Source organism: Cynoglossus semilaevis, chromosome 6 (genome assembly GCF_000523025.1).
Source record: "Cynoglossus semilaevis isolate Cse_v1.0 chromosome 6, Cse_v1.0, whole genome shotgun sequence".
NCBI lineage: Eukaryota > Metazoa > Chordata > Actinopteri > Pleuronectiformes > Cynoglossidae > Cynoglossus > Cynoglossus semilaevis.
The window spans coordinates 12,015,393-12,032,233 of NC_024312.1; the positions used below are offsets into that span (position 1 = coordinate 12,015,393).

General features: G+C 39.7%; 3 protein-coding genes across 6 annotated transcripts in view; 1 reads left to right on the top strand and 2 right to left on the bottom strand.

The window, feature by feature from the left end:
* Positions 1-254: 254 nt before the first annotated feature.
* Positions 255-4,060, bottom strand: tmem60 (transmembrane protein 60). 2 transcript variants are annotated; one of them, XM_008312021.3, is made up of 2 exons: positions 3,103-4,060; positions 255-2,141 (listed from the first exon to the last, which is right to left on the bottom strand). In XM_008312021.3, exon 2 carries the CDS (start codon positions 2,139-2,141, stop codon positions 1,737-1,739), a length of 405 nt encoding a protein of 134 aa, XP_008310243.1. In that variant the 5' UTR covers positions 3,103-4,060; the 3' UTR covers positions 255-1,736. The 2 variants fall into 2 exon arrangements, with proteins under 2 accessions (XP_008310243.1, XP_008310242.1); XM_008312020.3 differs by having other exon boundaries at positions 255-2,213.
* Positions 4,061-5,627: 1,567 nt separating this feature from the next.
* Positions 5,628-11,770, bottom strand: prr5a (proline rich 5a (renal)). The gene is made up of 11 exons (XM_008312023.3): positions 11,631-11,770; positions 10,064-10,194; positions 9,029-9,154; positions 8,833-8,913; positions 8,067-8,115; positions 7,924-7,981; positions 7,738-7,829; positions 7,506-7,646; positions 6,498-6,633; positions 6,124-6,402; positions 5,628-6,042 (listed from the first exon to the last, which is right to left on the bottom strand). The coding sequence occupies exons 2-11, from the start codon at positions 10,192-10,194 to the stop codon at positions 5,759-5,761; spliced, it is 1,377 nt and encodes a 458-aa protein (XP_008310245.1). The 5' UTR covers positions 11,631-11,770; the 3' UTR covers positions 5,628-5,758.
* Positions 11,771-12,158: 388 nt separating this feature from the next.
* rad52 (RAD52 homolog, DNA repair protein) overlaps positions 12,159-16,841 on the top strand; it is a 5,637-nt gene continuing 954 nt past the window's right edge. For 2 of the 3 annotated variants that reach the window (XM_025056040.1, XM_025056039.1), the window contains exons 1-10: positions 13,415-13,493; positions 13,745-13,803; positions 14,374-14,475; positions 14,553-14,646; positions 14,734-14,801; positions 14,882-15,000; positions 15,093-15,168; positions 15,269-15,480; positions 16,342-16,511; positions 16,668-16,786. In XM_025056040.1, coding sequence (XP_024911808.1) covers positions 13,484-13,493; positions 13,745-13,803; positions 14,374-14,475; positions 14,553-14,646; positions 14,734-14,801; positions 14,882-15,000; positions 15,093-15,168; positions 15,269-15,480; positions 16,342-16,511; positions 16,668-16,777 — 1,020 coding nt within the window. In that variant the 5' untranslated portion in view covers positions 13,415-13,483 and the 3' untranslated portion in view covers positions 16,778-16,786. Of the gene's footprint in view, positions 12,298-13,414; positions 13,494-13,744; positions 13,804-14,373; positions 14,476-14,552; positions 14,647-14,733; positions 14,802-14,881; positions 15,001-15,092; positions 15,169-15,268; positions 15,481-16,341; positions 16,512-16,667; positions 16,787-16,841 lie in introns of those variants that run through there. The other variant, XM_025056041.1, reaches the window with a different exon arrangement.

The following is a 16,841-nucleotide window of genomic DNA, read 5'->3' on the forward strand; positions in this document are numbered from 1 at the left end:
GGAATCACTAGTATATAGAATTATCTACCCTTTAATATGGGTCATTGTTAAGGATTCAACATGTGATCTGATGCAGGATTTTTCACCAGATGCATTCCCTGAAGCATTGCTGTGCAAATAGGGATTGAAGATGTGCTGATGTCTTCTGGAAAGAAGAGCCCCACCTTTGCCGTGGAACCATAGGACGAGTGGCAAAAGATGAGTACAACTGTGGTATCCGGTATGTAGATTTTTTTTTTTTTTTTCAATTTTCAGGAATTGACTTACCCCAGGTTCACTATGGTGATGAAAAGATTTGCAAATAATAGTAGGCATGAGTCTCTTGACAGATGACATTGTAACTGGTGTAGAGGTAGTGAGCAGCACTACTGGTGTAGTGAGGAGGACAGAGAAAAATCTTAAAAATCTCAAAAAAGGTGGCACGCTGAAGATGATTACACCAGTGAAAGGTAAGGTTTACAAGACACAGATCTGGTATAGTATATACTTTAGAGATGGTGACTAACGCTGAGGAAATTGGTTGGTTGGACAGTAAAGGAACAAATGTGGAAAGTAGATGATCCTTCCATGTTAGAAGCGCTACTTTTTTGGCCCTTTAACTTTGAAAAATGAATTCGTGAAAAAATGAAGTCAAAATAAAATCAATATTATATTAAAAAAAACGTCACAAAATAAAAAAAAAGCTTTTTAAAAGAAGGCACACAAGTAACAATTAAAAGTGAAAGGAATGACAGACATCAATTACCGTCATTATTAAAACATTTGGCCTGACTGAGATCATATTGCCCTGGGTTTTTCCTGATTATTATTTGGAACAGTCCAGGACTATAGCCATTTTACACTGTGCCCTCCTGTGAACTGGTGCACAACATGCCTCTTGATGATAACTACTTAAACACACATAGTGGTATCGTGTTGGAAACAGGTCCATGTTTAAAAGCGATTTCTTTGGACTCAACTTCCTCCTATTTATAAGATTTGTGGTGTAACACAAATTAGGCAGCTTTTAAGGCACCATTTCTAACAATATACACTTGTCCTGCCAAATGCAATATTTTTTTTACCTTTGCATAACTGTAGATTGCAAGTATAAGAAATATCTGCATGTGCAAGTCATGATTAATTAGCTTATCAGCAACATCTAATGCTGTTGCGTTCAAGTTCAGTCGTGCTTTTTTAAAAAGCATATAGTTGTAGTAAATACCAGCACATACGGGTGCAAGTCAGTATCAGTATAACTGCAACAGTTTACCATTTTTTGTTTCTGTTGCCCATAGACTTGCACTGCAATGGTTACCAATGCATTTTCAACGTGTTACAGTAGAAAGTGTTCAGTAGACACTGCTGCCAGTTTAAAAAAAAAAAAAGGAAGAAGCAGCAAATCATTTTATGAAATAACTAAATGACAAGACAGCAGGAAAAAAATGGTGTAGTCCCCAAAAAGAAAGCTCAGACAAGTCAGTCTTTATGTTCTTCTACTTAACTTGGTGGTTCTAACCTCACTGTAAGGACAATCTTTTAAAGACACAAAGTGCCCTGTGCCCCTTCACTATACACCTGCCATGTCACTGCCCTTATAAACATGTAAGACGACCATCTGGCTATATTCAAAACATAGTGCACATAAGTCCATGCCAATCCTATTGTTCTTATCGGCGCATCCATTTCCCAAAAGCCCTTAGTGTATAAAAAATGAATGTTGCTACAAGTCAAAATAGCCCTGTGACTTCTGTGGCTCAATCTCTTCGAAAGTGGAAAACACTGTGTCCTAGCTCCACCAATGCCCCAACCAACAGGGCCCAGAGAGGGACACACACCACACTGACCCATGTGTCTGTTAGTCTCTCCAGGTGGGAGCACAGTGTCAGACAGAAAGCCACCTTCAGCAGCAGGGCCATCAAGTACCAAAGCCTCTTCTTCAGGCTGTGCTCCCTGTCCCGGGGGTCAAAGTCCGTCTTGCAGCGTCCTGCCATCTTCACTATCAGCATAAGGATGAGGACAGTGTCAAAAATCCACACTGGGAGGAAGATCAAGAACCAGCTCCAGTGGATCTTAGAGTCCAACTTGAGGACCAGCATTATTAGGAAGATGAGGGTGAAGATCCAGGACAGGAGCACTCGCTGGGCCAGGGACATCTTCATCTACAGTGGAGTGGCACAGAGCCAGAGTTACACACAACCAGGAAGGACCCAGGAGGGGACGGATGTCACAAACTGAGTGGTGAGACAATATACAACGTTAACACAATAAAATACAAATGCACATTTATCATCCAGAAATGTCACCTCAAACGTTTGCAGTCATATCAATAACTATCCATCAAACTGCACCATTTTATTTTGTTTAATCTGGCATCAATTCATCACCTCTTTTGTTATATGGTGACCAAAGTTTAAGTCGTTCCAGTAAAACTGCTCTTGTCACATGGGTAGATGAACAGAACAATTTGAAAAATAAATGATTATTATTTTAGTATCCTTTGCAACACTTTTTTCACATAATAACACATAACAGTATTTATTTAGCACCAGGACATTTTTAATATTAGTTATTTCACTGAAGAGTTTTTTGTTTGTTTGTTTGTTTTATTTGTGGCTGTGCCTTATGATGAGCCATGACTGTATAAGAAACTAGTTAACATGCAAGATTGTACAACACAATTTGGTAGCATAATGCATTTCAACCATTGTACACTTATTTTAATTGCAAATAATCTTAAACTATGTGCGGTGATAGTTTATTATATCTACAAATTTAGATAAATATGATTTCAAAAATTAGATATTAGTTCTATATATCTGGTGGATAGCTCTTTTTTGGAAAGTCGACAGTGACGCTTGTGAACTTTTATCGTTATTTTCCTAAACAGTTATATGGCAATATTGACTCTGACCTTCTAATATTTTTTTTAAATTTTCTATCTTGAAATCAAAAAGTTGAATTGGAATCACTTAGAGTCGATACAACGATGCGCGTTTGTTTGTGTAACCAGGTCTACTTCAAAAACATTTTTGCTACTTCCGCTTAGCTTTAGCCCACACCCCTAGCAAATGGGTCAAATTACTAATACAGCCATAACAAAGATATTAAAAGCAGTCTTACCGCGTTTTCCTGGAATCTTAACCTTCCTTACCGATATAAAGATTTAAACTACAAATGATTTTTACCAAAAATGTTTACACAGGAAAACAGAGAACAACCAGCTCCGTTAGCTGCAATAGCGCTACATGAGCAACATCCGAGCACTAGTTTCAAGACAAAAGCATGTGTAATACACGTGTATTTTATTTTGGAAAGTTAAACAAAGACGACGTAAGTCACAGAGAACCATTTTACTAGCTCACCACAGTTATCGATAATATGTCGAAAGTATAACCTAAATTTGAAAATAATAAGATTTGATGGTTAATTTTTAAAGGTGTTCTTAGAAAATACAAGGGATACAGAGCGAGATAATCCTAAATAAAACAATTTCCTGACCCAATGGGCATCGAAGACATTTGCTCTACACTAGAGCAATGGTTCTCAAACAATTAACACCGTGTGAATATGTGAAATAATTGTCTTTTCAAGTTTCACCAGTTAGATACATCCATATCCAGACAAGATCCATATCACGGACAAACGAAAAAGTTTTAGACCTTTCTTCTTCTCTAAAGCAGTCTGACTAAACTCTTATTCATTCCTTAATCCACACCTAAATAGTAGAATTAGAAACATGGATCTGCTTCACTGGACCAGGCTCTACACATGCACACGTACGCATGCATGTTTACATTTTAATTCTGAAATGTACACAAATCCTTGAAATTTTTGAAAACCATTAATGTCTGTGGGGTATGTTGTTGTGTGAAACTCAGGACTCTAATGATACTCTCTCAAAGCAGGGATGTTTACTGTTTTTAAAGTTCCAGTTCCAATTTATAATAGTGATCAGGATAATAATAATAATAGGAAAGGAAAGTAAACGCCTTGTCATTGTGACATTCTGACAAACACCACTGCACACAATGAAATGTGACCTCTGCATTTAACCCATCACCAAAGTGAACAGTGGGCAGCTTTTGAGCACCCGGGGAGCAGTGTGTGGGGAAGGTGCCATGCTCAGAGCACCTCAGCGGTGACTTGGCAGCTGGTGGATTTGAATCTGCAACCTTCTGGACCCAAGTCCGCTAATAAGTATTATCATTAATAATAATAATAATAATAGTAATATTATAATACATTAATTTTGACTTAATAATGCAACTATGTATGTTTAAAAATGTGTAATTATGCCAGTCAGACTTGAAGATAGCATTCAGAAAACATATATTTCCACAATGTTACAAAAGTGGTTACAGTAAGCTTTTGAAAACAAGTCACCAACACTAATGCAATGGCTGCCCCCCCCAAAAGGAATTACTTTAAAACAAAAGACTTAATCCCTTTTGTATAATACAAGAAAGTACTGTAAAAAAAATCAAAACCTGCATAAATTAAGAACGTAATAAATATGATATGTCAAAATTCACAACAAAGGAAAACAATTTACACTTAAGAAAAACAAAATCACTTTTACAGGGAAAGTATAACAAAAGCAATATAAAGTACACCTCTGTAGAGATCATAGATTGTCCAAAACGTAAAGTACAAAACACCTGGGTTAGAACATTATTTGAAAAAAGTTCAAGTTAGAAAGCCCTTTTAATTATTAAAATCTAATTTCAATGCAAAAGCTCTTTTTACACCAAGAAGTTTAAAAAAACGACGACAACAACAACAGTGGACTTGTATTTACAATGTGATGGTGGTGAAAATACATTGTGTAAGACATTCAGTCAAAATACTATGTCTTTGACATTTGTAAACAATTAACATTGTCATTGTCTGAAGACGTGTTATATTAAAAAAAAAATTATTTGAACTATGGCTACTATTGAGTGGAAAAGCATTTTCCTTCAGATTTTGTCTGATTTTAAAGATTTGTACCATAATTTGAACCATGGCTACTATTGAGTGGAAAAGGAAGAGTTTGTCTGATTTTAAAGATTTGTACCATTAACCTGATAAAATAAAATAAAATAAAAAACACTAACATTTCAACCATCTGCTGAAATATCAACATTTAGCAGCACTTTACAGCTGAATTAAGAAGTGTTTCCAATACATGGTACCTGGAACTCTTTGTTTTTAGAAAAAGTCTACATTCGCCACCATTACCGATTTGTACACTGCAAGCTCCACACCAAAGGCTTATGCACTCAAAAAGTGCCTTCTTAAATAGTCAGTCCTAACAGTTCCATTCACTGCCAGGTTACTGCGTGGAACACACACAGCTTTCAGGTACTGATCATTTATTCCTGGAACAATTTATTTTGTTGTAAATACAATTCTTTTGTTATTAATAAAATGTGACAGTTTAGTTTTGAAAATGATGATGCGATTTGTGCATTTATTGCACAAAATTAGTTTAATAAAATATCCAAGTACATGTGGGTCTCTTTATTAGTTTCTTTTGAAATAATTTACTGGGTCATAAATAAGTTGGGAGAGTTGCGTTGGGAATAAGGAATCCAGCACAAAACTATGCCGAAACAGTCAATCAATATAACAAGGGGAAATTATAAAAAGAAAAGTTAACAACACAGTTTTAAGTGTTTTACTTATGAAAAGCACTTGGAATGTCATACTACAGTCAAAAAGCCATACAACTTTATGAAATGTGGAGGTTTTTCATCACACTTGGTGGTCTTATGTGTTGGGTGTGCTCCAAACCCTAAACAGTGCTTTGCCTACTTTGTAGACTGTAGCCCAGACATTCTGATGAGTGAGACGGGAATTCGATGAATATTCCGTCTGAGTCTGAGTCCGCGGATTCTAACACTTGCCCAATGATGGTTTCAGGACTGGATGATTCACTGGGCGGCGAGGAGGAGGCCCCCTTGCTAAGATCAGTCATGGTCGTCGTGGCCTCAGTGCCGTGGAGAGCTCCTGACGAACGGAGGATGGAGGGAGAGGAAAGAGGCAACTCCATGTGGCTTGCTCCAACTTTCATAATACCTACAAGGTGAATGATATCAGTTGTCATCATACACATGTTGTTCTAATCAACATCACTTGATGTTTGTTATCTGATCTCACCATTAAACTGAGAGCCCACACACAGCCTGTTGGAGGTGGAGCTAGACAGTTCAGGTCCTGGAGTCAGGTCAGGGTAAGCCAGTCCTTGTTTCTCCAAGCATGATATAATCTCACAGGCAGAGTGCCGGCGAATTCCTCCGCTGCCAACAGCGCTGGCATCTGGGTCATACTCGGCGACCGGGGTCAGGAGCAGGGGGATGTTGTAGCTCTTTGATCGTACCACCGGGTTTTTAGACTGTTGCTCTGCAGACTTGGACCAGCCCCACTGTAATCGCTTCTCTGAAATGCCAGAGGAAAAGAAGAGAGGGCTTTTAGATAAGTTATGTTTCCACATATTGACATTGTAAGAAGGGTTTATATTTATACTGTCTCACCCAGAACACAACAGTGGGGGTCAACGCTATCACCAGAGTAAAGCCCATGGGTGCCCAGGTATGGTGAAACCACCTTCTGAACCAGAGACTCCAGTCTCAGATAGTCCTCGGTCACACCACGTGATTCATGGACGCCCTGTCATCACGCACAGACAAACAGGACAAATGTATTTGTTCTTTAGTGGGTTGTACTGAGTGTTCCAGTACAACATCCTTTTATCTTCTTGCTGGGCAACTCAATCTCTAACATCCTTTGTCCAACATCTTAAATTACTTGTCGACTCGCCTTCGACTTTACAGTCATATTAGTCGATGTGAAAAAAAAATCAGGAGTCATCAATGCCCTAGTTCAGGCAAGGGAAAACTAAGGTCCAGGGGCTGGATGCAGCCCGTTCAGCTTTTTATTCCGAATTATATAATTTATTTATATTATTATTAAACATCTGCCTTTTCCCTGCAATACCCACGTTTCCCCAATAGATGGTATAGAAAATGATAAAAGCATTTTAGCATATTAGCCTTTATGCATGACTTAGTTCATATGAACACTCCATAGTTTGCCCACGTCTGGGTTAGCATTATCAGAACATTGTGACTCAGGAGGCGCCATAAGAGATATGTGGTTCCTGTGAGAATCAAACCCAAGACTATCTGCTCTCTGCTCTCTAGTTAAGTGTGCTAACTGCTACACTATGAAACCACACATAGCACATTCTTTCCCAATGACATAGCCATTGACCAGCAACTCTGATTTTCTGACAAGCTAACAGTGGTGGGTTTCTTGATGGATTTTGTAAACTGGCTTACCAAGGATTACATTCACTGTGACAATGAAACAATAGTCCAATGTGGATTTTTCCGGAAAATCATTTCCTTTAGCAACTCAAATATCTGTTTCCTTTATGTCCGTTTTGACTGTTCCTTTCTGTTTCTGTTTACGTTCTGCCTGTTCTCAGTGAACACAACAATGATAAACAATAAGGTTCGCCTGTGTGCCTGCGGGCCAACCTGTAGAATTAGCAGCATCTGTGTCACAGAAGGGGGGACGCGGGCCCGAGGTCGAGTCAGCGCATCCTCTAACTTTACACTTAAGGCTATGGTGTTCCTGAAGTGCAGCAGAGCCAGCTGTCGCACAGAGGGTTCCTTTCCCTGCAGACATCAAGGACAAGGTAATATTAGAATTCAGCCTCACGGTCGGCAAACAGTAGAAACAAGTAAGACTCTAAAGATGTTTGTGTACTTGAACAGGATGAAAAATGGCCTGCAGCATTGACAGAACATCACAGAAGAAGAAGTCCCACGTGTCCGCCAGAGAGTCCAGTAGCTTCTGACCTGCAGCAATTACAGGACAAAAATGAAAACCACATTGCACCTAACAACCCCAGCAGTAGTTTTTCACAAGTCTTGTGTCGTAAAGCAGCTGTACCTTCGTAGAACCGTATTTTGTCCCGCAGGATGACCATACCTTTTGTCAACAACTGGTTCTAAAAAAGAAGGCAATAACTATGAACACCCAACGGAGCTATCGCCAGGGGACTTGGTTTGTCTCATCAGTGGGTTTTGTGTTACCTGCAGGTATTCTGTAAAAAAGGACCCGAGCTCCGTCTTCAACAGATGCCTGAGAAAACAAATACCATTATACAGCAACGAGTCCCACGAGTCAAAAAGTTTGCCCACGTCTGGGTTAGCATTATTACATATAAACATTTTCTTGTTTTGTGCTAGTGCTCAAAAAGAAAAGGAAGGAAAGTGAACTCCATGTCATTGTGACATTGTGACACTGCACACAACCAAATGTGACCTCTGCTTTTAACCCATCACCAAGGTGAACAGTGGGCAGCTTTAAGCGCCCTCAGTGGTAACTTGGCAGCTGGTGGTCTCAACCTGAAGCCTCCTGGACCTAAGTCCAGAAGATCCCACCTAAATGTTGGTAATTTAGCTGAGTATTTTGTAGGATACATTAAATTATTATTATTTCTATTTTTTGGTATAAGAAAAAGAGAGAGAGAGAGAGAAAGGGGGAAGGAGGTCAGGGTAATGTGACTGGGTTTCAAGAAATATTTTTTTTATCTCTCTTTGGTTTCTGTGAAAAGACTTGCTGTAGTATAATGTAGGCCAGAGTGATAGGAGGGACAAATCTGGTTCAGTGAGATAATGAAGTATCTGGCTGACCACATGACTCCCAAGGCCCCCACAAACACACACATTCATTTAAAAAAGTCATTCACTCTGAGGGAAAATGGACAGGCCTATAATCAAACTAAATACAGCACCAAATGTCAAAAATTATTGATTAATTTAATTTTTTTTGCTCCGTTTGTTTGAAGAAACTCACCGGACACCTTCATTGAGAACATACAGTTCATTGTCTGCCAGGCTTTTCTTCTGGAAGACTGCTATGACAGCATTGTGGATACTGAAACAACACACACACACACACACACACACACACACACACAAGCTTACATTAATACGTTAATCATTGTCATGGAACACGCGTTTAAAGACAACTTTCCTGGTATTTGCTGTACCTGTTCCAGGTGGCGTTGGCTCCTGCTCTCTTCTGCCTCTCCCGACTGTCCTCAGGTGAACTTTTCTCACTTTTCCCCAGCTCACTGAGACTAGGGGAGCTCATCAACTTCAGCCGGTGCAAAGTCCTCATGAGGGAAAGATAACCGAAGGGAAGAGTTCAGTAAATAAGCGTGTACACAGGTTAGTGTGTGTTGAGAATTTTTTTTAAATAATTAGAAGTTGAAGATAATACAAAGGAAAGAAGAGGCACTGAAGGGGGGCTGACAGGGGGGCACACAGGCAAAGCAAGCTTTAGAAGGGCACAGGCAGAGATGCACAAAGACAGAAAAAGAACAATAAAAAGATAAGAGTGTTCAGCGTGGAGCACGGAAAAGAAGTAGGACAGGATGATGTGTGTTGAGACAGAAATAAGTTCAAAGCATGGTGGGTGGAGCCGAGGAGAGGTTGGCCATATTGTCAATGAACAGCCTCGGAGGAGAGAGAGAAACAATAGAATAAGCACTGATGGGGGTCACGCTCCTCCTGTACTCCCTGCCCCTGTGTCACTACAATACAGCCATTGATAGAAACAAATATTTATGCAGAGCTGAGATGCCGGACAATGTGCAGGGGAAGCAGAGTGAAGTAGGACGAGATGAGGTGGAGGAAGAAGAAGAACAAACAGCTTACTATCAGAAACAAAAAAAATTAAAGCTGCGAAAGATGATAAGAGCCCTCACACATTTGTGCGAGGTGCATGCAGGGAACGGTGCGGAATGGATTTCTGTCTGTGTTTGTGATAAGATAGAATAGGTATAAGATAGGTAGGTTTCAGCAGACTTTTGTGATACTGCTTGTAAAAAAGTAATAAATCAGTGTCCAGAGTCTGTATATATATATATATACATATATAAACTTGGAAGAAAATTGGCAAAAAATTCCATCCTAATTTTTCAACACCTGGCTAATGAAATTCCATGGAACATTATATTTTTAAATGGTTTTGAATACTCGCCAAATGTTGATTAATGTTGAATCCAGTAACCGATTCTTACCTTCTTATTGGGTGCTCATTTCCGGTTTCAAAGTCTGGGCTAGAGGCCGAGGCAGAAAAGGTGCTGAAGTTAAGAGACAAAGGTCGGGGGGAAGGTCTGGAGGCATGCCTCCGTCGCAGTCCATCAAGCATCTAAACAAAAGACAGGCGAAATTCAGATTTCCTCTTTTAGGAATTTGAAGGCACCTATGACAGAGAGGTTTTTTTTTAAATCTTATTTTCACAACATTCATAAATGTTATGGAATAGTATTTCATACACTTAAGATTTGTATTCACTTGTTAATTCATTATATACGCTAATATTTACTAGACAAATATGCTTTGCTAATGGCAGACGTGAAAGGGGGGTGACCATAATGGGTTTAAGGGCTGAAAGAAATGTAACCATACCTTTAATAATGACGTATTACAACCAATGTCTACAGGAGACCAAGACAGAGTCTGTCTATATTTGACAATATTAAAAGAAAGTTAGCATACTGTATATTGCCGTGTTCTAATGTGTAAAAAAACATGCTATGCTAACATCTTTCAGAAATGTGCTAATAAAAAAATATGAGTAGCCTTAATCTTTACAGCCAGACACTTTGTGGAGAACCAAATGCTGGCACAGGTTTGTCCTCTAAGAGTGCTTCCTGTGAGGTTTAGAAGAGACATTAAACAGAAATGCCTGACTCTCTGAACTAGTTGCAGTTGTTAGCTATGGAGATAATGAGTACAACCAGGTAAATTGTTAGCAACGGAACAGGTACAAACAGTATTTTAGTGTTGAGCCTTCATTGGGGGAGGGGAGGAGACAAAAGAAGAATCAAGGGCTAATCCTTACAACACAACAGTGTTTCGCAATCAGAGCTCAACCCACACCTCCTCCTTTACTACTATCATGCAATAGCATTGCGGGAAGCAGAGAGCTGTGCGTGTGTGTGCACGTAGGCCACTCTGGATTATTCTCGTAAAAGGCCACGTAGTCACGGCGCTGATGTCTCCCCCAGGATGGCATTATTAGTATTTGATTCTATTTGGGTGTCTCCCCATAGAAACGTACGGTGCAGTGTGAAGCACCATCCCCTGGTCAGACTGAGAACGGCAGTCTGGGCTGTCACTCCAGACAAAGACAAAACACAAACCGACCTGCGAGCCACTGATAAAGGGCCAATTCGTGTTTCTTGTGAAAGGATTGACATGCGGCTGTTTGATTAATGGGGGATCGCAGATGTAGAACAGTTTACACACTATATTCCCGACATGCCACGCCACCCCATTCCAGTCTTTTTCGCTATTTAACCCATTTTCTCTCCATGTGTTTCACTCTACTAGGCACAAATGTATATTGACACGAGATAGCCACTAGGACACTTGGACAGTCCACGCTTACGACACACGGAGGTATGCGCTGGCAGCCACTGCTTTTTTAACCTGTGTGGTCAAAAAGCACGGTCGTGTGTCACTGTAAGACACAAACGCCATACGCAGATGAAGAAACAGTCCACACCAGGGCTAAAACAGCACCACGATGGCTACAAAGTTACCGTGGTTTGTGCGCCTCTGCCCACCCACTGCACTCACCGTTGCTTCAAGCAGTCGTGTTGTTCCTGACGGGATGAAACGCTCACACGGAACCTATGGCTTTTCTTCACAGTCCGGGCTCATCAGCTGGACAGTTCTCCGTCCGTCCTAGCTGACATCAGGGCAGAGCTGGAAAGGCTATGAGTATGGGCTGCGGTGCAGCGGATGCGGACTCATTCATGAAGCACGCACCGCTCTGTCTCTACAGCCAGGTTCTCCTCTGCTTTGTTTTGACGAGATGAAACGCCAACCTGGGCGCATGAACGCGGCCTAGAGCGCCACGTGGACGCGCACTGTTTTGGCGTAATCACAAACATTCAGGGGCTCCAGAGGACATATTGATAACAACAATAATAATAATTGTTATTATTATTATGACTATGTTGTAGGAACTATAGTGTGTCTCTTGATGTCTCATGCTAACTCTACACTGATCTGATTCTGGACACAATATTGACATTTTACTTGTTCTTGTGTATCCTTATCATCTCTCAGTACAGACAGATAGAGTACTCTGTGTTTGATATCAGCCTGAAATACAGAACAAAAACACAACACTTCAACACTTAGTTAGCAGAATGGTAAAACAAATTAACAGCTAGATACTGTTGGTGTCAGCAGTGTTGTGTTGTAGACTGCTACAACACCGTGGCCTGGAAGCTAACAGGTAATATGAAAGCACAAACCACATTTACAAACATGACAACACAATTGTGTCCACGCAATGATAATGAAAAGTATGGTCATATAGTATTCTGATTGTACTAGTTTGACCAGGATAAATATACGTAATAGAGGAAGAGAGGTGACACTCAATATAAACAAAGAAGTAGAATTTGAAGGTGAACAAATGAAAAATTGGAAAGTGACTCATTATTGACTGGTTTCTGTGATTAAGTTCCCAATCTGTGGCACGACATGATGGTACTATGATTGTATTTATTGTTAGACATTGGCTTTTGTATATGCTGGGGCATCATAGAGAAGAGAGAAAAACCCTGGTCCATCACACAACAAACAAAGTGGAGGTGATTTAAGAACAGTGAACCTATTATTATTATTAACCTTAAAATGATTCAAGTTTTCTGATATGGTGCCTTAGGTAGGAATGGGGTGTGGTCAAATGCTGTCAAAAAAACTAGTTCAGATGTGTTTAGAGATGCCCTTCTGTATATTAATATTTTAGCAGGTGTTAAGTCATTGTTGTAGCTTGGACAAGTCTGTCTGGCCATTTTTCTTTTACCTGGAGCATAATTTTACAATGAACAATTGCAATGTTACAGATGGTTACTTTACTTTGCTCTCTTATATTAGAGCTCTTTTTTTGCTTTAACAACAACTTTTCTTAAATATAAATTTTGTCATTATGTTGCACTATGTCTTAACAACCACACAATGTAAAGATAGATGATGTGGTTTATTAATTATCAACTTCCCATTTCTCTTCAGGCATTGAGGAGGAAACAGCAGCTACAGCAGTGTCTACTGTGTCAGTCTAATGAAAAAATCATGGTGATTTAACACGGCTGCCTCTGTGGGGAAAAACACTGCTTCTGATGCAAATTAAACAAAACCTCATTCAGAAGCAGTTAAAAAAACCAAACAAATTGATATGATTGTATACTCACTGTATGATGCAAACTATTGTGTTAACCATTAACGTCGATAGAAATCGGTTACAAAATAATATCACACTACTTTTTTTTTACCTACATAGCTTTAGTATAACGACGGAACGTACTGTATTTCCTGAAAGGCAGTGAAGGGCGCACAGTTAGACTCCTCCTTTTCCGGCTACCGAGGCGGGAAGTTGAGTTTCGTCTGTTTGTTTTTGTGTAACACCCGACAGCAGAATGATAACTGGTGAGTTTGTATTTATATGCACGTACATACTGTACAGAATGACAAAATAACAAAGGTTTACTTATCAAAATGCTGCATTAACAATAGGAAGTCATGTTAAACCAATGACGGTAGCATTGTGGTGCTAGTTTAAAATTTCAGTCAGCGTCAAAAAAGCAGTGTTATTAGTAGTATGACGCGTAACATAAGCCCTGACAGTAGTTACATAGTAATTGTAGTATATTAACTGCCATGGTTACTGTTTGTTTCAGAGAACATGCCCAGTCACCTGACGGAAAGCAACAGCTCTGAATCCAGGAACTTCGGTCAGGTCAGTCTGTAGAGAAACATCACAAACTCAACTCTTGAGTATCTTTGAATTTACGAGTTAAAGAGGTTCAGTCACAGCATAGAACAACATCATATATACTGTATAAGTAATTTGTATTATAAAAATTAACTAACCCCCAAAACATTCACATTGAGTGGACACTCTAAATTAGGGGTCCCCAACATGGTGCCCGGGGCACCTAGTAGCCCCCGTGGACTACCTAAGGTGTTCTGAAAATAAAACTAGTCAAGAGGATTGTGCTTTTTGAATCAGTTATAAACGTTCTGTAAAAATCTGAAACTACCTGGATCAAAATTCTAAGCCTCTTGATTCTCTCATAATTTATATTTTCCGAATGAGAACCTAATTCAGGAATAAAACCCTAACCTCCAACCTGGTGTCCTCTAAACTGCAGACTTTCATCTTCCGAACTGAACTTAATTAGAACTAACTGTGCTGACACTCCTGTCTCTGAGAAGCCGCTTAAGACAGAGGCAGTCAATCAAACAATCATCTTCGCTTCTATTTCTAAAGAGAAGTTTGTTATACACTCATTGACGTTTTTGACAGTGTACTTACACAGCTGAAGAGTACCAGGCAGTGCACAATGCTCTGCGCCAGCGGCTGGGACCAGAGTACATCAGTACCAGATTGGCTGGCGGCGGACAGAGGGTTTGTGCTATTTTTTTTACCCTACAATTGTTTATGTTTAGTTTGTTGTTCAACAAAATAAAATCTCTTTCAAACAGGTGTGCTACGTCGAGGGGCATCGCGTCGTCAGCCTGGCAAATGAAATGTTTGGGTACAACGGGTGGTCTCACTCCATCTCTCAGCAGAACGTTGGTACGACTGTGTGCTGTTTTCAACAGAGAACACATTTGTAGGAACGCGCCGCTTCAGAATCACAGCTGCTATGTTTGTGGTTTTCAGACTTTGTTGACCTCATCAATGGGAAATTTTACGTTGGAGTGAGTGCTTTTATTAAAGTGACACTGAAGGTTAGTTGATTTTATTATTTTTAAGAAATGCTTCATTTAAATGAAACCTCTGCTTTACTCACATGCACCTGCTTTCTCAGGACGGTGCATATCACGAGGATGTAGGCTACGGTGTAAGTGAGGGACTCAAGTCTAAAGCTCTGTCACTGGAAAAAGCAAGAAAGGAAGCCGTCACTGATGGCATGAAGAGAGCACTGAGGTACTGGAGTGTATCATTTTAATAATCACAGAGAGAAGAAACAAAATAAATTCGAGTGATTCTCTAACACTTGTGGGTGTTTTGTTGCTTAGGTGCTTCGGTAATGCTTTGGGTAACTGCATTCTGGATAAAGAATACATTTTAGCTATAAACAAGATTCCCAAACAGGTATATTACTGTTCATAAAATGTATTTTTCAATTTTAAGTGTATTTCTAATTTCATATTTTTGGATCCTAAATCCTGTTTTTTTCCCCCTCCACACACAGCCTCCCGCTCCTCTCAACCCAGACCAGACGAAACGCTCTGAGGGCGAGCCCTCGGTGGAGAAGGCCCGGGTTTTCAGTCTAGTCAAGGAGGAAAAGGTCGTGTCTGCTGCCAGCCTGGCCCAGGTGCGATCGGAGTCCAGACCAAACGCCCTAAACCAGATGTCTTTGGAAGTGAATACTCCAACCAGTGACCCTGCTCCTGACATCTCCAGGTAAACAGCAGATGTTTTGTTTGTTACACAGAATGATGCAGCTACGGCAAAGAGTTGTTCAAACTATGCTAAGGTGAGCTGTTCAGACCAGTAAGATGTAGTTTGGTGTCATGTCAAGAAGATAACATTTGATTTGTGTCTTAGTAGTGTGAAGGGGACTGTGTTTCTGTTAATCTGACAAATATAAGCAGTATAGAAGGAGAGCCAGATAATGTGTGGAGATGTGCTGTTGTAGTGTCAGATTGGTTTAAGGTAGGGTTACTTTAAGGCATAATATTTCTGGACAGACACCTTGAGGGCCGTACAGTAAAATAAAATGACGTAAAAATCACATTTTGGTCCAACATTATTATTATTATTATTGTTATTATTATTAATATTATTATTGTTATTTGATGTTTATTTTAGAATCCATTTGTGGGCAGGATTAGATGTTTCGGTAGGCCGGATTTGGCCCACGGGCCCCCAGTTGATCATTATTTTAAAGGCTATGCAGCAGTGTTATTAGCAGAGTTATCATAAGAAGTTCGACATTTGTGTGTTATAATAAAGTATATACATTTTTACTAGTGCGAAATGTAATGAAAATGCGCACAAGGAAAATAAGTCATTATTTGGCATGGACACTCATACACTGGACTATAATCCCACAAAAGTATTTTATCTGTAAGATTTCATGCAGTTTTGAGAGAAAAGCAACAAAATTGATATTTGCAAAAAGTATTTCTCTAATGCTTTCCACACATTTTTAGAATTTAGTTATTTGTTTATTATTAATCATAAATCAAATTTTACTAGTTAACACCAGTGTAGCCTAATCTGACAGAACACGTTTGACCCTAGTCCTTTCTGTCCTCTCAGAGAAGACGTGGACGGCACAGTATCTGACCCGAAACTGCAGAGAAAATTACGACAACAGCAGTTACAGCAGAAGTTTAGGAAGGAGATGGAGGCAAAGAAGCTGCAGCTGGAGGTGGATCAACCAAAGTCAGAGGACAAAGAGTTTGCAATTGGACAAGGACCCAACAGAGGTAAAAAAAGAAAAAGAAGGGGGTCTTAAAATATAAAGAACCCAGATGACAATTACTCCAGTATGTGATCAACAAAGTTTATTATTATTAGTAGTATTATAATAGATTTCTCAGTGTAAGGGCTGGTCTTTTCATTAAGGTGGGTTTTTTTCACAGGTGACGCAAGAGGTTCTACACTGATCCACAGGAGTTCATCTGGACCCAGCAGCAAGGAAGATAATTTAGCAGGTACCGTGAACTACCAGCAGAGGGCACCACAAAGTTGAGACATTATGGTGAGATGTCTTCTTGCTCAAGGGCTGATTTTCTTTTTCTTTAAATTTCCTCCTG